General features: G+C 35.8%; 1 protein-coding gene across 1 annotated transcript; it reads right to left on the reverse strand.

Moving 5' to 3' along the window:
- Positions 1–878: 878 nt before the first annotated feature.
- On the reverse strand, positions 879–11,464 carry PSMA1 (proteasome 20S subunit alpha 1). Its single transcript, XM_016162065.2, has 10 exons — positions 11,348–11,464; positions 10,049–10,093; positions 9,670–9,771; positions 9,450–9,553; positions 7,605–7,693; positions 6,939–7,009; positions 6,702–6,831; positions 5,536–5,615; positions 2,483–2,593; positions 879–1,239 (listed from the first exon to the last, which is right to left on the reverse strand). Exons 1-10 carry the CDS (start codon positions 11,348–11,350, stop codon positions 1,183–1,185), a joined length of 792 nt encoding a protein of 263 aa, XP_016017551.1. The 5' UTR covers positions 11,351–11,464; the 3' UTR covers positions 879–1,182.
- Positions 11,465–21,245: the final 9,781 nt, after the last annotated feature.

The raw sequence follows: 21,245 nt of genomic DNA on the forward strand, positions 1-21,245 counted from the left end.
TGTATTAACCAATGTTACCCCGATAAATTAAAAAAAAAAAGAAGAAAAAAGAAAGAAAAGAAAGATTTAAACCTACTAATGCTTTTAAAGTCTTGGGCAATTTTGAAAAAAATTAAACTAATATTTTATGCATTTTTGAGTACACAAGGTGTTTTCACATAAATTCTCCCATTTAAACTTCAAAATAATTCTCCAAAGGATTTCCTTAAAATATGGCTAAGTAACTTGTCCAAAGCCAATAGCAATCAGGTAGTAAAATTAGGTCCAAAATCCAAGTTCCCTATCTATAAATCAACTACCCCTCTCCAGAAAGATATGAATCTTAGAAAATAACTCCTCTAGGCTTTTTAGCAGCAAAATTTTGGATTACTGGTTTTGTTTTTTAAATCAGATTTTCTCTCATTTCATTTTGCATGTTGTAAGAAAAATTATTCTGCAATATCTCGGTACACAGCTAATATAGGAATAATTAAAGGCAGCCTAAAGATTTTGCTGGAGTGGGGTTGGGCAGTTTCAAATTAAATTTTCCCTTTTGTTATTTTCGCAAAAGTTCCTTACACTGAGACCAGAGCTACCACAGCTGCCATCTGTTGGTTGGAAAGAAAAACCAATCTCATGTTAATACTACTACTATTGCTTGAAGTGGTGGTTTCTTAGATTCTAATAGGATCCCCCAGGGTTGAATCCTGAGTTTGTATTGTGAACCAAATCTCCATGGAATTTTATGCAGCCAGTCCACACATTGAGGAATTGGTATAAGAAGTATTATTTTTCTGCATCTTAAAAATAAGGTAATTTGACAAATATGGCAAATGATCAGTTGTAATCTCAGACCATATAGTTAAAGCTATTTAAAACACAAACAAAAACCCAATATATCAGCAGGTGAAACAATTTTATTTCACAGTTGTCTTTAAAACCACAAAGACACTATGTTCTTCATATAAAAACATTAGTACAGATAATTATATTTTCTAGCAAATGATTATATAGACCCTCACAAAGAAAAATGCATCCCATTATATGGTTTCAGTTGCTTGGAAAAAACTCACATCTGGACTGATTCCTAACACATACAATTCTGCAGCTGCATCTTTTGGTTCAAAGTAGAGATTACTGTCATCAGTACATGTTCCTGCATTCTTACATATTTGATAATACACATATAGACTGGTTTATCACTTAATGCTCCATTGGTTCATCAGCCTTTTCTGCAGGTTCATCAACGGGTTGAGCAGGCTTAAGAAGGGAAGGAAAAAGAAAATAATATTATGCTATAAAAAATTTATGAGAAAAAGGGGTTAGGTGATATTTCAAATACTCAGTTCATTATCCTTCTGAAATTTCTAAACAGTTTTTTTTAATAGATATAATTTTACAGCTCTGAAAACCTAAGAATCATTGGACAATTCTAGCATTTTATCATACTTTATCTTGCTCAAGAATAAAAGGCCTTCCTTTTATTACTAATAGCCTTAAAATACAAGCAGCACATTTTAGACATCCTTTTCCTCTTTAGCACTAATAAACACAAAATATGACCAGACAGCTGCTTGGCCCTCCACTGCATTCTTCCCAAGAGTGCTCGTTTTTACCAACTGCAGTTTAAATAATGTAAATCTTGTTCCTTCATATAATATCAACAATATCCTTTTCAAACTGAAAAGAAATTCAAGCTGTAGAAGAAATGTCTGTACCGGACTCTTTATTTTAAATGACACAGCTAGCAAATAAGCATCTATAAATAGCAAATGTAAAAGACCAGTATTTAACCTGAGATTCAACACTTCTTGATCCTTGTTCTCAGTATTTATGAAGAGACAACTTAGTTTCCAAAGCTGGCCCCAGTAAATTTTCTATCAGTCCCCACTCCTTAAGATTGCTGGCTGCCCCTATGACTTGCTTTAACCAAGAGTATGTGCACAAGTGATGCTGTGCCAGTCTGGAGACTCAAGCCTTAAGAATGCCTGGCAGCTTTCATTTTTGAGCCTTTGAATTTTTATAAGCTCTGAGCTGCTACTGTGCTAGAGAGACCCTGGTGAAGGAAAGGCCATGAGACTACATGGACAGAGGCCCAGCCATCCGAGTAGAGGTCCCAATCTTCTGACTCTCTAAGATACCTAGAAAGTGTGAGTAAAGATGACATGTGAGTAAACCCATCCTGGATGTTCCAGACCCACAAGTGACTGCAATGTGTTAGAGATCCAAGGGAGACTAGCAAAAGGAGCATCAAACTGAGTCCAGTCAACCTACAGAACTATAAGAAATAGAAACAGATAATCAAATCTTCTTTTGTGTTTACGGAGATCACTGTCCCCTTAGTGTTTTACTTTACTTGGCTCTTAGTTTTCCTACTGCAATTTGAATCATGAGCTTATCTCAATAATTAAAAACAAAAATAGTAGATTTATTTACACCACTGTGGTAGGAACACTGATTTACTATAGAACTAAAGACTCGTATGCTGTGACTAATTACAAACCTGTGCCTTTCTCTGTGGCCTTTCTTCAAGACCTTCCAGGAATGGAGACACATCATCATCATCATAAATTGTAAACTCCAAGTCTTTACCAACAATTCCAATGGAAACATTCTGAGGGGGAAAAAAGGTAAAAATAAAAAATTAAAATAATTTAGGCTGAAAAATGCTTATAATAAAATACTGGGTGAAAAAAGCAGAACAATTTATATAGCACTTAAATAAAACTTAAAAATACTTAACTGTAGGGAAAAAGGGAAGAACTCGTAAGCCCTTGTAATTTGCACACTGAAATCATGAGTAACTCCAGAGGTCTATGTCACCTAGAAAATGTGTAAATTGGTTCATAACGGGAATGTGCTACAGACCAGTGTGAGCGAACAAACCACTTAGTTAGGAAGAAAGCCTAACATCTAAGAAATAATCAAATTTGTTTCTCATAAATTAAGACATGATGGTTCTTAAAACGGAAAGAGAGTAAGTTTTGGGTTCTAAAGTGTTACATTTGGTAGGGGCTTGGAACTATGTTCTACGTGGAAAAATTAAAGAGCATACTTAAAGTGTTCAGTGAATGCTAACCAGTACAAAAGAGCTCCTGTAAAATTTTAGGTATAAGACTATATAGGCCATTTTCTATGATTCAGTAAAAATATGAAAACAGGAAGCCAGATACCTGAGCAAACTTGTACAAACTGTAAATGTCAACAGTCAACTGCACACCCAACTTTTAAGATAGTCATCTTGGAATGATGCCATCTGTATTTTCAGAACAATTTCTTGAAAGAATACTATTTTTATAATAGGAAAAATTGTTTAGAAAAGGTGACAGGCTATAAAGTCTTCACATAATATTAAATAATTATCCAACCATCATAACAAAATGATTTATAATATGCCGACAGATCTCACTTTAATTAATGATCATTACTTCAAAGAAGCCCTTAGTGGTTCCTGCATTGTACTGTACAGGTCCATAGATCATTCAATCTCCCCTTCTCCTGGACAATTATACTATTCTCCATTCTCCTTGCAGCTGGATACCTTACTCCTATTTCACTGAGAAAACAGAAGCAAATTAAGAGAATATTCACAAGCTCCCACAGTATCCACTCTTTCCTGTATGTGTCCCTACATTCTCATCCTTCCTGTTACTCTGAATGAACAGCCTAATTTCTTTTCTAAGGCCTGCCTTTCCTTCTGTGTACTGTTCAAAGAAACTGGCCTAGCAGTTTTTCTCATTTTCCTCCTAATGTATGTTTCCCTTTACACTGGAATATTCTCATAACTATGCAGCAAACTTCCTATAATTTCTCCCATCTTAAAAAATAGTAACAAAAAACTCTTTTTTCACCACATTCTTTTTCAGCCACCACCCCATTTCTCTGGACCCACAACACAATATAACCTCCAAAGTACTGTCTCAAATCCCTCTTTTCTCCTTCTTTCCTGATCCCATTCCTATCAGGCTTTTGCCCCATCATCCATTATGATTGTCTAGTCAAGTCCCCAGTAACATTATTGCTGATGTAATGGTTAATTCTCAACCCAGATCTCCCTTGACCTATTAGCAATTTTTCATTCTCTCTTCCTTAAAATAGTTTGATTTGCTTTTAAAGATGGCTCATTTTCCAAATTTTCCTCCTACCTCCTGGGCCATCTTTCTCAGTCCTTTTTGCTGATACCTACTTATCTCCTAATTTCTAAAGGTTAGAGTGCCCTTGGCCCAGTCTTTGAACCTGCTGTCTAACTATTTGATTCCTTTACTAATCTCATCTGGTCCAGTCTCTATAAGCCATTTCTACATGAAGACTTCAAAATTTATAACTAGGCTAGACCATACTCCACCAAACTCTAGAGAATGCACACTGAATAACTGCTTATTCTATATTGCTAAATGGTCAAACAACAGGCGTATCAAATTTTATGTCCTAAACTAACTGCCTGATCTTCCTTCACAACCCCTAAATCTCTTTCTTTAATCAGGTCCAAAACTTTGAAGACATCCTTTTTGTTCCTCTCACATCCCTACAATCAAATTGTTAGTAAACCCTTTGGCTCTAATTTCAAAACATACCCCAAACTGAACCCTGCTCTATGAGTCTGCTCTAATTCACCATGATCTCTTACCTGAATTGCTTTAAGTCTTAAGCTATTTCCACTCGTGCCCTCACTATAATCTGTTCTCAAAAAGGCAACCAGTGCAACTCTTTTAAAAACTAAATAAAATCATAGTATTCCTCTGCTCAAACTCTAACAGCCCACTCAGAGTAAAATCCAAAGTACCTACAATGTTTTATGGGACATATACAAGCTGGCCTCCATTACCTCTCTGAATTCCTTCCTTCTCTTCCTCTTGATTGCTGACTCAACACTACTGGCCTCTGTCTTGAATACTAGAAACATTTTGGACCCAAGCCCCTTGCACTTGCATTTCCTGGAATAATCTTGCTTTAGAAATCTGTATGGCTCACTCATGCACCCTCCTTTAGCTCTTTTCCTCAAATTTCACTTTCTCAGTGAGGCCATTCTTGACTCGCTTGTTGTAAATTATACCCACATACCTTCTTCCTATACCCAATTGGTCATTCTTTCTCTTCTTAACCTGTTTATTGTTTCTATAGCATTTATCACCTTCTAATATACTATGTCATTTGGTTAGGAGTACACGGTCTATCTCCCCCCGTCTTGGATGTATGTACCATAAAAGCCAAAATGTTTATTGTATTTACTACATCCTCAATGCTTAGTGCCTACATGTGGTAGGTGCTCAATACCATGTATTTGTCAACTGAATTAACACAAGGATATTCCTATCTGTTGAAATAAAGGACATTTGACATAAGACTTACTGGTTTCGTTTCATACCAAAAAGAAATGTTTAAAAACTGTTTTGAAATCAGATCACTTAGTAAATACCTTAAAGAGAAATAATGAACCAAACGACCATCTCCCAAATTAAAGAACTGTTAAGTATACACTCCTCTATTACTTACATTTCTGCAATAAATGATTAAACTATAATGTTAGTATCTACAATTGGAAAACATGATTTTTACCTTTGTTGTTAGGTCCTGTTCTGCAGGAAGTGTCTCTCGTAAGGCACGCAGACCATGCTTAACCAGTTCGTTCAAATTGCCTATGTGTAATAAATAAGTTAACAATTACTTCCTAATTTCATCTTCAAGCTAGACTTCTTTTATTTTTGTCGGGCTAGAGTCTGAAATCATGGTTTTAGTCACATACTAAATAAATCAAAATAATACAGACAAAAGTTTAAATATTTAGCCCTATAATCTTCTAGTAATTATCAATAACATTGACTATTGTTTTACTTAATGAGGTCACATGATTTTTGTTACTAAATTTGACCTTTCTTATACTAAGTTAAATCAAAATTCTGATTCACAAATGATACAGCTCAAAGTTTTGTAGAATGTATTCTGTAGAATGCTAGTTGTTGTATTTGCTCTTTATAAAAGTAATCTCCTATTCTATGTTGCCAGTATTACTCTGATATCAACACTAAACAGAGACATCACAATAAAACTACAGATTAATGTACCTTATAAATAGATACAAAACACTCAAAAAAATACTAGCAAACTGAATCCAGCAACATTTATGTTTGTTTATATAAGCATTCATACATATAATTTATATTATACACTACAACCAAGAGGGATTTATCCTAGGAATGCAAAGCTGTTTAACACTCAAGAGTCAATCGCACTATAGCACAATAGAATGAAGGGGGGAAACAACTACACGATCACCTCAATAGATGATTTAAAAAGCATGTGTTAAAATTCAAGATCTCTATATAGGCAAAGCACTTGAAAACCTGCCCTATCATTACATCTGTCATCTTGCACCTTTCTTTCCTACAGCCATACTGATTTTGTTACCTGTTTATGGACTACTTAATGCAAAAATGTCTGTGTGGCTTTAAGTAAGAACCACAGAAAACTAATGGTTGTAAACAGAACTTAGAATCTTCTAGGTTAGGGACACATATTTGTATTTTTAAAAAGTTCTACTGGTGACTATAACTACGGTGGTAGTCAGAAGCAGTAAGAACTAGTATGTGTAACAGAAATAATAAACACTTCATGGGCTTAATTTTTAAAAACTCTTTCTGTAAGGCTGATAGTTTTCTTCATTTAGGACATTGTGTTAATTCTCTATATGAAGAGTGGAGAGGGCAAAAAAAAAAATCACTTACACTCCATAAACTCAGACATATGTCTCTCCAAGTAAGTACGAGCTGATTGAGAACGGGCTCCAATGGACATAGCTCTGCAGTCGAAATAGTTAGCAGATGGACAGGTTTGGAAAATATGAGGGCCCATATCCTAAAAATAGGGAAAAATATACACTTCATAATTCTTGACTTTGGTAGAGGAAATTTCTAGTCAGTTTTAAAAAATCATTAAAATATAACAATACTCTATAAACTTACATCATAACCAGCAATAAGCAGCCCAACGCCATATGGTCTCCGGCCGTATCTCTGTGTTGGTATCTGTGTCTCTTAAATTAGTTAAAGATCCTGTTCTAACAAGGAATAAAGTACTATTTTTATTTTCAAATTAAACATTATTAACAAAGAGTTCTGGTTTCATAATTGCTACATAATTACCACAGGAAAAAAATAAAGCAGAGCAAATTTCTTTGGTTGAGAAATTGAAAATCTTGAGCTATCCATCAAACCTAAGAATTAGTGCTAGCAAAATAGTCTCCTCCCATGGAGAGAAGCTCATTCATTTTGGATAAGGGGTCAAGGATTTCTTGGAATGTCTAGAACCACCAATGAAAAACTAAATCTCCTCTAAAAATGATGCTTGAATAGTTTTCCTGAAATTGAGCTTATCTATGTCTGGAAAATATCAATTGCTTAAGGGCTGATGAAAGAGCAGACCAATTCCTTATTTAGAACCCATTCTGCCATGGTAGAACTTCTCACAACTTTCCTAAATTTTAAACATTCTGTTATTGAAAAGTAACCTTTTTTTTTTTTACAATCTTACCTATGTTATATATTATCGTACTTCTGTTAACTAAGATAAGGATTAAGTATCAAATTCCTTTAAGGTTCATGTCCAAAATGATAATATCAAAAGGATACTGCTTCCAATTAGAGATACAAGACGAGATACAGGAAGAGGTCTGTCAAATACAAATCTGGAATCCAAACACTCCTGGCGCATAAAATTACTAAAAAGGAAGTAAGAAAAATTAGTAAGTTCAAATCAGTTATTCAAATTCAAATAAAGTCATTTGATCTTTTTGTTTACTCACAGACATTTTTACATGGATTATATCAGGAAACCAGAAAGACACAGAAGGATGCATTCTTGTACCAAACTGAGGTCATGTGAAGTTTAAAAAAAAAAAAAAAAAACACTAAAATATTCCTTAGCTCTAGAAAACCTTTGTTTCATAGCACTTTATAAAGAAGGCTGGGCAAGAAAAAAGAACACTCTCTTTTCTCTTATCCTTCTCACTGTCAAGATTGTTTGGAATTCTAGGTCTTGAGCCAGCAAAGTGGAACTACTCTGCTTTTTCGAAATCCTGGACACTAGACTGTTAAGTCTCACTGTTAAACCTGACAAGATTCAAACAAGTCTATAACAATGGGGAAAAGGAGAATCACTATTAAAGCCAAGAGGATAAAAAACAGACATGCGCCTTTCTGCACTGCTTTGTTCAGTTTATATATATGTCACATTTGATGATCAAATGATTAACTGTAGGAGCAAGCTGTTTGTTCAGTACTTCAATTTAAGTCTATTTCCCAAGGCTGTCTAAAACTGCACACTGCCCCAATATGGCAGGTATGAACCACATGTGACTGCTGAGCACTTATATAATGGCTAGTGTGAATTGAGATATACTGTAAGTGCAAAATACACATGAAATTTCAAAGACTTAGTTCAAAAAAACGATATAAAATATCTCATTAGTTTTCACACTGATTACATGTTGACACAGCAATGGTTTAGATAGATTAGGTTAAATAAAATGTTTGATAATGCAATATATTTTATATTTTCAAGCTGACAGAGTGTTAATACTGTCATTATATTGCTGGTCTCTGAGCCAGGGCTCACTGGATAACTTGAAAATCGTAAACTTTAGCATTATTGTTTGCCCTCAGTGGTTATACTCTTTCTTCCCAAACTAAATCACAGACTAAAGAGATTAGTTTGGGCTTATTACCTCCCATCTCCCAAAACACACACTCACATATTACCCAAAAGGCACTGTGTTAAGTGTACTACATGTCAGGCTATTTAACAATTATCTTGAAAAAGAAAAAATTGGAAAAAAAAAAAGTGAGTGTGTAACTAGCTCAATCTTAGATACTAATTGGTAAAGGTGAGAACTAAACTCAATCCATGTGATTTCAAAGCCCTAGCTTCATTCACACAATGCCTCTCAACCAGAAATACTCTGGACTCTCACAGAAACCTACCTGTTACTTTCCACTTTCTACCTTGTATTATAGATATACTACTAGATTTTAAGTTCATAGAAGACAAGATCTATGTCTGATTCACCTTGAATATCCTGTAGTGTCCAGATTTGAGCTTTGCAAAAAAATAAATGCCTAATAAGTATTAGAGTAGTAAAGAAGGCAAGGGTAGCTTAGCTGATCCTTGAAAAACCGAACAAAAGTTGTCAAGCTCTTCTGAGACATAAAATAGTCTCAAGCAATATACACTGAATTAACAAATATCACATTATTCAATGACTTCTCAAAGGGTTCATGTGGTCAATTCTATTGGTTACTATTACAGGGATCAAGAAATGGAATGTTTAGTAACTGAGCCCAAATCCATTAAAGTATTCACGATCTTAACTTTCACACTCTGGGAGACGATTCCTAAAATATCTGGATCTTTTCTAGAAATGGAATCCATTATAAATCAAAAGGGACATTTCTTTTGTTTTTCATGATCATACTCACCATAGCAGTCTAGCATCAGCAGTAAGTCCCGCAATTGAGATACCAATATGATTGTCAACATGGAGAATTTTTTTCTGATGGGCTGCAAGCTCTGACTGTGCTCTCTAAATAAAGACATTATAAGACACAAAAACAAGTTCAGAATTTTATTATCCACACAGTAAAACTTATGTTCGATAGCTGTTTTCTAAAGGAAGATACACTTAATTGCTTTACTAACCTTCAATGCAACCAACACTGCATGAGTTTTTGATTTCAGACCAACTGTTGCTGATCCTTGTTTGACAGCTTCCATTGCATATTCAATTTGATGAATCCTGCCCTAAGGAGATAAAGCCATCGCATCTTAGAATCATCTTACAAGACCCTTTTATAACTTTAAAATTAATTTAGAGCTTTTGAATCTCAGGTGAACATAGTTTAATCTCAAACGACTTTTTTTTTAAACCAGGAAACTTACTTTAATGTTAAATTTAGGTTCCAGGAATTTCTAAAATGCTTCTATTCCATTTTCTAACAGCCTATAATCTCTGGAGTTTCTAAACATATTGCAGCCACCAAAAGCCATTTCACAGAAATAGTATAAAACATGGTTTTACCTGAGGACTCCAAACAGTGACATCATTGTCATACTGGTTGCGAAACTGAAAGTAAAAGAAAAAACCTATTAACAAAAGAACATTACAAATCCTGTTAACAAAATCTATTAAAAAAAATGTTTTCCTGACTGTTTCAACATTAACACAACGCTGTTAATACAACCACATTTTAAGATTACAACTGTATGCATTTAGTTGCAAGCCAATTCTACATTTACCATGAACTCTAGGTGGGACCTACCTTCCCAATTATTCACTGTCTATAACACTCCCTTTGGGTTCAGTCAATTACTAAAGTTCATATCTGTCAACTTTACTTCATTTATTTGCTAAAGTTCTCCTCTTATACTAGACCCTAATAAATGGTCAAAAGCATTCCTTTCCAAATGGCTATCTCTTAAAGTCTTTTCCATCTGTTTTCCTCAAAGCCCCCCAACACATACTTCCACCAGTTCTTTACCTGCACATCCCTTTCTACCTAATATTATGATTTAGAGGCATGTGCGATTTATCTTTTAAACCTCGCTGCACTTACAAGTGCCTTGTACGCACAGATATTCATATTGAAAAACACAAAAATGTCCTCAGGAAGTCAGAGGTGGACGCAAATAGCTACTGTGACTGAACCATTAAACAATCCTACCAGAACAGTATTTGGGAGAATCATGGGGGTGAGAAGGTTGAGTGCTAAAATAGTAGATACAGGACTGGAAGCCCTGAGACTATGTTGTAACCCTGATGACACCACTTCTCCTTTCAGACTTGGTTTATTCATTTGTAAAACTAGGTGACTGGACAATGTGATTGAAAAGGGGCTTTCCTGATGAGCTCTACGGGAGAGGGAAATGAGTAGGATCCACCAGGAAAATGGACGCTGTACAGGAACCCAGAACCTGGGGTCAAGTCCGCACTGGTAGTATATATAGGGAGGCCTCCAAATCGAGTCCCTATTTTCTCCTCTCTCTGACCCTACAAAGAGCACGAGGGGCCACTGAGGACTGCTCGGAATTTACTTCACTGAAGGAACTAGAGGGGCGAACTCGGCTAGTTGACGGATGTAGTAGGGTCCGAGGCCTGACAAAAAGCGAAACAAACCGCGGGGAAAGACCGCACCGACTACCGACAGCCCCTCTCCAGGCCAGGCCAGAGATGCTGAATCACTGCCCGAACCCTCTCGTCCGCTGAGGTTTCCATGCCCCATGCCCCCGAGCCGCTTTCAAGTTACAGGAGACGCGGCTCGTCATCCGCCAATTAGCGGACCTCTGCCCCATCCCAGCCTGGGCTTGGAATCCAACGCACCATGGTTCCGACGCCGGCCTTGCTGCGGCCTCCTCCAAAGCTGCGGATCAGGGAGCGCTGCCGAAACTGCCCCTCGGCGATCTACAGTGACGTCTGCGGGATTTTTACGGCGGCAGCGCAGGGCAGAGCAGTCTATTTCAGAGATATCGATAGGCTTCCAACGCTTCCCGGTCCTCAGAACTCTCAGTGCGTCAAAGGTGGGCGGGGCCTCAGAAGAGGGTGGACTGAGATTGGCGGGAATCCCTGATCCAGCAGTGCCTGCGGCAGCTAAGAGCTGCGGGGCGGCCACTATCAAGTCACCTTTCTAACATCCTCAGTGATATTTCGTGTGTGTTGTAGATTCCTTCCAGTTTCTCACCGGCGCAGCCGGTACAGCTGAAATCGCTTGGGACCACATTTGCGACTCGGCATGATAGGGTGTGCATTCAGTGTCCACAGAGATTTGGGGTGTTGTGTGACTGTGAGAGGAAAGAAAGACCAAAAATAATGGTCCGCTTCTGTGTGTCAACCATAGTCTTCGCCGAGTATCTTGTTTGTGTACATGCTCTTCTTTCTACTTAAGAAACCTTTCTCTGCTTCCTGGAGAACTCTTATTTCAAGGCTCTGTTGTCACTGATGACCCTTTGTCATTATTTTTGGTTTCCTCCCACCAGACTTTGAACTCTTTGAGGGCATTAATGTCTTTCAGGGACCTCAAAACCAAGTATGGTGCCTAATAGATGAGGCCACTGAAGAAAAAAATGGACATTTTCTTACGAAAAACGTATTTTCTCCTTTGAGAGCATTTTTTACTAAATCCCAGATGAAATAGTTTAGGAAAGCTCTGCAAACAGCTGCCAACCTAACATCGACCGATTGCCAACAATGGATTAGTTATTTTCTTTAGAAAGAAGAAAGGACGAGTACCTAGATGCAGGTAAGGTAAGAGTTGAAAGGGTCCATAAGGATATGAGCTTTGGAGATGAAGTAACAGACTCAGATGACTTATATGATTTACTCAAGTTCAGAGCAATTCAGTGTCACACCCTTTTTAAACCTTTTCACTTACATATTTTGGACATTTTTCTATGTTAAACATTTTCCAGGTTAAGCATGTCTTCCTAGTATTTCACCTTATGAACATACATTTTATTTACCAAAATCCCAATTATTTAACATTTAGGTTACCCTTCTCCCAAGCAACTCATTTATGGGCTGCTTGATATATATATATATATATATATATATATATATATATATATATATATATTTTATGTACATCATCTATGTTCCTTTCTTTATAATCAGTTCCAAAAAATGGAATTGCAGTGTCAAATGAAATGGATATTTCTAACACTTTGGTTAAAAAGTGCTAAGTTGCCCTCCAGAAAGATTTTACCAGTTTATACTCCCAATAGTAGTACATATGAGTGCCCTCCTCCTTAAATTCACCAATATTGGTCGTTGTCATTTTTAAAAATCACTTAATTTAGTGGACCTAATTAACGGATTTAAATGAATAGATTGTTCTCTTGTTTCCCCAGCACCGACCATAATGCCTAGCACACGCTAAGTGCTTAATACACATTATTGAATGAATAATGAAAGTTAATAATTCAATAAATCCTTATTTAAAAGTTATGTATGCATTAACTTTTTTGAAAATTCTTTTCTACATGTCTCTGTATATTCACATTTCACAAATATGTATATAAAGATATAATTTTTTTTCACAAGTTAGATTATACTAAACTTTTCTACTTAAAAAGTATGGCTATCTTTTCATGTCCATAAGTAATGATCTATATTGTTTTCAACAATTGCATAGTATTCCATTGTGTGGAAATACAATAATTTACTTAACTATGGATGAGCAATTAGATTATTCCCAAGTCTTTGCTATTATAACAATATTATAATGAATATTCTTATATATATATTGCATAGTACCAAAGACTGAAGTTCACAACTCTGTTTCTAGTACTCTTGTAGTAGGAATCTTTAAATTTGGAAATATTTATAGTAAAATTGAGGAACTGCTTGCTTTTTGATGTCACCATGTAGATATTTTCGGTTGCCTCAATAGATCTACTTCACCCTTTATGGATTACATTAGCGTGTTTTCCTCCTCGCTGGGTTCTGGTGGAGCTCAGTTGATGGAGGGCACTAACAGGAGATCAGAAGGCAGTAAGAACTAGAGATCGGAGTATTTATTACCCTCTCCCCCTCCATGTTGGCACCAGGTTGGCAGTGGTACTGCATTATCTCTTACAGTTTCCCTGCCCACATTCTGATTATACTCTCTTCAGTTCCCCCTTATGAGTGTGCCATCTGTTTCTTGCTGGGACCCTGACGGAAACAATAATATTTCAAATTTATAAAGGCTGTGGAAGGTATATAATACTTTTTTTAATGTGAGAAAAACCTGTTATCTTGAAGTTTAATGTATATTATACTTATAGGAACAATATCAGTAGGTCTGAAACAACTAGAAAATAGAATGTAAGATTATGATATATGCCCTTCTCTGTTTTTCACCTGGTCAAATATATAGGGAAAAAGTCAGTTTTCAATTGGTCTTATAATTTTTCCCAATTATAAAAGGAATACACATTTATTCAAATTTTTCAAATGTAGACAATATGAAAAATAATCTATCATCTGCTAGATACAGAAAATCACAGTTAAAATTTTAGTGATTTTTTTTTCCCTACAATAATATCTCTCTAAAGAAGGGAGGAAAATTATCCTGAGATTATATTTTCCAATATTTATAATATATAATATTTTGCATATGCATATTGTGGGTGTGATTCTCATTCCATAGAAAGAAATATTGCATTTTTTAGATCAACTCGAATCTAACCCTGGATTTCCATCATGCCGTGCTGGTGGAAATTCAATCTCAGTTATTATTGAGCATTTCCTTTCTATCTAGGATTGTCAAAGTTTCTAGGGATTAATTATTGTGGAAGTACTTAGAATTACCTCAAATTATTATATGTCATCAGTACACCTTTATTTATTGTTGAGATTCCCAGTATTCCTTTACCTCCCTTGGAATCCAAGGATCTGGAATCAAGTGAGGGAATCTGGCAGTCCCTGCACCCAGGTGCGGCCTTTCTCTTTGAGGTCGTGCCACCTGGGCTCCGTTACAGGGCAAGACAAGAGTCTTAGGTGTTCACTCAGCTAATGGACTTCAGAATTCTAAATCTTGAGGAATCTCTCTTCTACCTTACCCTCACAAGCAATGAAATAAACTGCCATAAAAATTTGTATCAAATTATATATACTTTTTTTTAAATCTACTTTTTATTAAGCATTATACCACAAGCATTTCTTCATGGCCCTAAATGTCTGCATAACAATAAGGTATTCCATCATATGAGTGTATCATAGTTTAAGTAACATTTGATTGCCTTTAGATAGCTCACTCTAATGCTAGTCTGGTCTGTATCCACGCCCACCTTATAATTTTTTTTTTAATAGTTATTCAGAAGCTAATGTTTTCTAATGGTAATAGCTAAAGGTTGGAATAGAGGAGACAGAAATTAATAGACATAATTTGGAAGAATAACAATTTCCCCCCCTCAGTGTATGTGACCAAAAGAGAGGCCTGTATAAAAGCTACTGGCATACTTAAGTTATTTAGAAATATTTTTCCAGAAATTAAGCAATTATAACAGAATGTTATCTAGGTAGTCCATGGGAAAAAAATTTAACTTGGCTCTTATTAAAATTTATTTTTATTAAAAATTTAAAATCCTAAAGTAACTAACGATGGCCTTTAAATTATAGAAGTAGTGCTGCTTTTCTGGCCAATTCTTTCTACAATATACCCTTATTGATCAATTTTGCAGCTGTTGTTTGAGAATTAAGGTGCACCCTGAGCCAGCTCCCCAAATCATGCTGAAAGGAACTGAAAGCCATTAAAACCCCAAGAGATCAAATGTCTCTTCTATTGGTCCATAAATGGGGTTTGATATGGGAGCCACTCAGAAGAGTCCAGCCAACCACATTCACCTCGGAGCCAGCAATGTATGCGAAAAGGAATCATGAAAATGACAGGCTTTTGAATTAGATATTTCTCATTCATTCGAGAAATTGTTGATCACCTAACTATATGCCAAGCATTATTAATGAGATGCTGAGAATATCTCACTGAACAAAACAGACACAAATTTCAGAGGAAGAATATTATAGGATGAAATCAGAGAGAAATGGGATAGGGATTGCAGATAGTATAGGGCCTTTAGGCCATAGTAAGAACTTTAACTTGGAGTGAGAAAGTTACTAGAGGATTTTGAATAGAGAAATATCATGAGTGAAATTTTTAAAGGATTATTTTGACCCTTGAGGTGAGAACAGACTGTTCTGAGCCAAGCACACTAACAAGATCAAAGCTATTACAGAAATCCAGGTGAGAGATGACAATGGTTTGGATCAGAGTTGTAATGGTGAGATAAAAGGAAGTAGTTGGATTCTTAATATATTTTGAATGCAGAGCCATCAGTACTTTGTTAATGGATTTCATGTGGCATGTAACAAAAAGAGAGATTTCAAAATGACTAATGTTTTTGGCCTAAGCAAATGGAGGATTGGAATTGAAATGAACTGCCATAAAGGAGAGATAGGAGGAACAACTCTTGGGGGAAAGATAATGAATACGGTTTTTTACGTTTCAAGTTTGGGATGTCTGTTAAGACATTCTAATGAATATCTGAAGTAGTTGGCATATGAATTGGAGTTCAGTGGAGAGGCCCAGGCTGGAGATCCAAAATTAGAGGTCATCATTGTAGAGAAGTTAATATAGAGTGAATGTAGATAGAAAAGAATTTCAAGAATTGAATGGTGGGGCACTCCAGTATTAACACAGAAACGGGTTTGTATTTTAAGCTAGCTACTTATAAGCTCTGAGAACTTTGATGACTTATTTCACCTCTCTGAACCTTTGTTTTGATGTTGTTGCTTAAACTGTAAAATAGAAATAATATTGGCTGGAATGTTTTGTAATTATTGTAATGATAAAGTGAATTGCTCATTTAAGTGCTTAGCACACTGACTGGCCCGTGGTAAATACTTAATATTTGTTAGCTATTATTATTATTTTAAAATCTGCATTTGTCTTCCAAAATGTTACTAATTGCCTTAGTGACAATATAATCAATATAGTAATGATGCCTATTATTTATCTATATAATAAGTGGCAAACTAGAAGTGTACAGTGAGCCCACCCCACCAAAAAAATCTAGTGTCTTAAATATATTAGAATCTTGTTTTTAACTTGTTATTTTTGAAGTCCTTCTAAATATTTAATTTTGCTTTAATCTCTTTTGAAACTTTTTACTTAGCTGCCAAGATCTGTGAAACACAATAATAGAGATCTATTTTCCTTTAAAGCTTTGATATTCAGTATGGCCTACTGTTACAAAAATAAAAACATGGTTGATAAAGTTAGAAATAAGGACACCCTTCTTTAACACATTTGAATAATCATTTGGTCTGGAAATTATTTATCTTTTATAAGAAGATGTCTTCTAATTTTCAAAATAAATAACATCTTTTGTCCTAGCAAAATAAATATATTCTGATCTCATTTTTATAGAAATCCACTCTGAGGTTATTTGGGAAACCTCTTCCTGCATTAAAAAAAGGCATTTCGCCCTTTAATGGGCCAAAACCAGCATTTTTTGGTGTCAGGGTGGCTTTAGAATTTCTTTTCCTTTGGTCTATTGCTGAAGTGGCAAGGACAGTGATAGAGAAACAAAAGAATGGAGACATTTTATAGTGGCTAGAGTATTCTTATAAATAAACCAAAATTTTTATTTTTTGTATTTTTTTTCTTTTCTCCCAACAAGAGTGAAAAATTCAATCCCTAGTTTACCAGTAGGCTAATAATTCCTTAGAAATTGGTCATAATAAAAGTAATGTGCCCTTTAAAAACCAATGTTTTCTAGAATTAAGTGCAAAGTTAAGTGTGCAATTCCCTTCTCTACTGCTAGGTGGCAATTAATGCCTTGGAGAGAAAAAATTTCCGCTCCATCCCTTCACCCCCAACTCTACATCTTCCCCACCCAGAAAGATATGTGCATTTTCTCTTCCTTAAGGTAAGAATTCTCTTAAGTTAATACTCTTTCCCACTTTGTTTTGCCCAAGTGAATTTACATTCACCTTTTCCTTTAATTGTTAAAGATAACACATACAAATCTAATTCAGACTGCTATAGCTAGGGAAGAATAGATCATATCTTTTAAAGAGGGTGGTTTCCAAACAGAGTGTATGTTCATGAGTGATATAGAGTAGGAAGTTGCTATAATTTCCCTGTAAGCTTTTTTTTTTTTCAATTTTAGTAAAGAAAAATTTCCTGTGAAAGAATTAACAACTGGCCCATGCTAACATTATGCCAAATGTTATATAATTAAATTATAAAACAGAATGGAGAAAGCAATTTTAAAGACCTAAAAGCAATTTCAGTGTGGTGAAGTTTCTCTTTCAAGTGAACTATAGGAAAAACAATGAAATAATTCGTAAGAGTCACAGAGTGGCACAATATTAAAAAACAATTTTTTCGGACAACCTATCCAGATTTATCTATTCCTAGCAAAATTATTTCAAGACGTAGTTTCTATGTATTTGTAAGTTTAGTGAATCTGGTTAATGTCCTTTTAAAATATGTTTAATCATCCACATTGCTTTTTATGACTTCCTTTACCAAAAGAATATATGTAGAGTATTTGTTTTATATAAAATTCAAAATATCGAAATCCCTGTTCAAAGAAGACTCTCAGTTTGGGTCTTAAACCACAAAGACTCTCCCCAGGCTGAACTTAATGAAGCCTAACACCAAAAAGAAAAGCTGTTTCTGGCATTCTAGGCCTTCCCTGCAACCAGATGGCCTGTCTGTAGCCTAGCCAGAACCAAACCCTTCCTGCTGCCTTTTTGCTCCGGCCTTGGATGGCAGCCCCAAGCTACACCAGCTTCCATACCCCCTTTAACTCTTCAGTGTCCAAGATTATTAAGAAGAGATGGGACTTCCAATGTGAATTTGGTTGAAAGGGTAAATCAAGTTTTAAGCTTGAAGTTTAGTTTATAAAATATTTATCCACATCACCTCTCCCCTCCCTTCCCATAGGCTTCCTCCCAAAGTAGCTCAGTCAGCCAGTTGGCATCAGAGGGACACCGTTTGGAAGGGAGTGTGTGTGGGCAGCTTGCAGGTGAGGACAGGGCTGCCAAGGCAGACCATGCGGTTTGTCCTGTGCCTACACCCAATACCTGACTTGTGCCTTTCCAGAGCATTTGTATACACACAGCAGTTCTGCTGTTTAGGGTGTGGGTAATTTCAAAAAGTATTTTTTTAAAATAGCTTGTTGACAAGATTTAGGTTCAGTTCAGCGAAAGAGAATGTTTAATGGGAGATAGAAAATGACCACGCATGGGGATTAAGTGAGAACTTCTCTGAAGTAGTTATGTCAAAAAAACAAATCTACTCTGTTTCAAAAGTACCCTTGGAAATCTTACTAGTGGCAGCCATTGTTTTCGTCTTGGGCTTTCAAAAACTTTTGTATGTGGGAATTTCACCAGAAGGTGACATGCAAAGCAAACTCTACAATTGAAGGGAAAATTTCTTTATGATTTTGCTTCCCCCCACATAGAGAGATGTTATTAACTGATTTGTAAGGGTACTTCTCAGTTGGCCAGAATAGATATTTTCAGATGAAAGCCTATGATTCTATGTCGCTTTTCTTCTTGTTTTTGAATCTCAGTTCTGTGCTCACTGTTATTTTTAATTATTATTATTATTATTATGCCTTTTGGTGAACTATTCCACAGAGTTGATTAGGGACCTGAGAAATCCAGGCCAACATAAAGTCCTGGTTTCCAGATCAGACTACATAACAAAGAAAAAAAAAAAAAAAACCCTGCAAAAGTGCTAGCTTTTACAGAGCTCTTAAACAAAACAACAAAAAACAAAAATGCAAAGGAACCTAGTGCTGTAGAGATTGGAGCTTAAAGATAGGGACCCGTGGAAGGATAATGAAAGGATAAAAAATCATGTAGCACTGAGATGAAGAGAAAGAATATAAAAAAGAGAATGAAAATAAATCTGATATACCTATTGTCTGCAGTGTTTAGCCTGGAGTGCTGGGTGGCTGCGCCAAGAAGCAGAACATCTCTCAATGGCCACCATAAAAGGGTCTCTCTGGCACTGGCTTCACATTGGTGGCTTCAGAACTAAACCCCTTCCCTTGACCCTCTCCACCTGCCTAGCTCTGTTCAGGTCTTTGCTCCCCTGGTTTCAGCTTTACCACTTGCTTCTCTGCATTTGCCTATTAATGCACAGGGTTGTCTTCTGTGTCATGATCTTTTCTCCTTGCAACTAAGGTGATGAAAATTGGAATTCTCCATTCAGCTATGTTGTCTGAGGCCACCTTGGTTAACATATCTCCCAGTTGGACCCAGTCTTCAGGATTCTTGCTTCTGTGAAAAACACACTTACGGTTCAATATACATTTTCAGAAAATAGGCTGAGATTAACCTAAATGCAGAAAGAGCAAAAAGGTTTATCATTTCTAAACATAAATATCTCTTTTTCAGTTTTACACATTACCTTACTAATTATTACCTTATTACCTTACTAATTACTAATATTACCTTATTACCTTGTTACCTTACTAATTCTATCTTACTAATATTACCTTATTACCTTGTTACCTTACTAATTCTATCTTACTAATATTACCTTGTTACTATTACTTTATTAATTACTGATACCTGATGGATCGCAATTGGATATTCACAAAAGAATAAAATACTACTGCCAGAAAGTAAATGTGAGAAAAAAATTTATGGAAGCAAAACAGGAACTAACACGTGGAGTTAGATGTCAACTTTTTCTCTTAGAAAATCTAAATAAAAGCCCAATTAAGGAGGAAGATTATTTTAGGATAAGTTATCTCATGTTGGTTTATTGCACTTTTTAATAAAAATGTATATTTTACTTATGCGAAAAGAATTTTACTTCCCCTTTCATTTTGAGGAGGGGGCAAAAACTGGAGAGAAACATATCTATATTTTAGTGTTTAAAAAATTTCTTGCTTGAGGAATTTTATGAATTTATGAAAAACAATAGTTTTCTGTCCTAATTAAAATGTAATATTTCCTTTACTATTACGCATCACAGAATACATGTATATAAAAAAGGCATCCTTACATAAGATCCTTTGACCAGATTTCACAACTCTAGTCCTGTGCTAATAAGAAGTCTTTATTTAGTTTCAGTCTTTCCAAATAAGCCTGTAAGTTTCTGACACAGCAAATACCAGTTTGGTTCTCTCTGTCCTCTGTCCCTTGACCCCCTGCTGAAACCTGGCCTGATCTGTTCTCCTAAAAAGGTGAAACTAGACCTTATTTTTACAGAGCATTTTTATCTTTATGCAGGGCCACACAGAACTGTAGAGAACACCACTCTGGCCCAGGAAAGAGATATAAATTGGCGGCCATCCAGTTCAGCTGGCTCAAGAGAAGTTCAACCTTCTTGTCCTCACAGACAGTCCCTTCCGTTCTGACCTTTGACTAACTGGCTCTGACCCTGCTTCCTCTCTGCCCATAGCCTTTTTATTCCCCACATTGTCAGTACTTCTTAGAAGGAGAAAAGCCTGAGGAAAAGGTGCTGGGGAGAAGAAAAGTAGAAGTCCTGACTTTCGAGCCCATAAGGATTCTTCCCCTACTGATAAAAAAAGTAGATTTAAAAGGATGCCAAAACACAGCATGCAATTTTTTTTTTTTTTTTTTGACGCAGAATTTGCAGAACATGGAGAATTTAGCATAGTCTTTGCATCGGGGTAGATAACTTATAAATCTCAGGAGAATAACTTATAAACCCCTTCTGAAAATATCTCATAGTCTTTTTCAAACTCCA

Source organism: Rousettus aegyptiacus, unplaced genomic scaffold, assembly GCF_014176215.1.
Source record: "Rousettus aegyptiacus isolate mRouAeg1 unplaced genomic scaffold, mRouAeg1.p scaffold_m13_p_5, whole genome shotgun sequence".
Lineage (NCBI taxonomy): Eukaryota > Metazoa > Chordata > Mammalia > Chiroptera > Pteropodidae > Rousettus > Rousettus aegyptiacus.

What these genes read in the sequence shown, in the direction of transcription:
- PSMA1 (XM_016162065.2), bottom strand. An exon ending in TGCTTATTGCTGGTTATGAT is followed by an intron (nt 6,832 to 6,938) that starts GTAAGTTTATAG and finishes CCCTATTTTTAG; the next exon opens with GATATGGGCCCTCATATTTT. An exon ending in TATGTCTGAGTTTATGGAGT is followed by an intron (nt 5,616 to 6,701) that starts GTAAGTGATTTT and finishes TATTACACATAG; the next exon opens with GCAATTTGAACGAACTGGTT.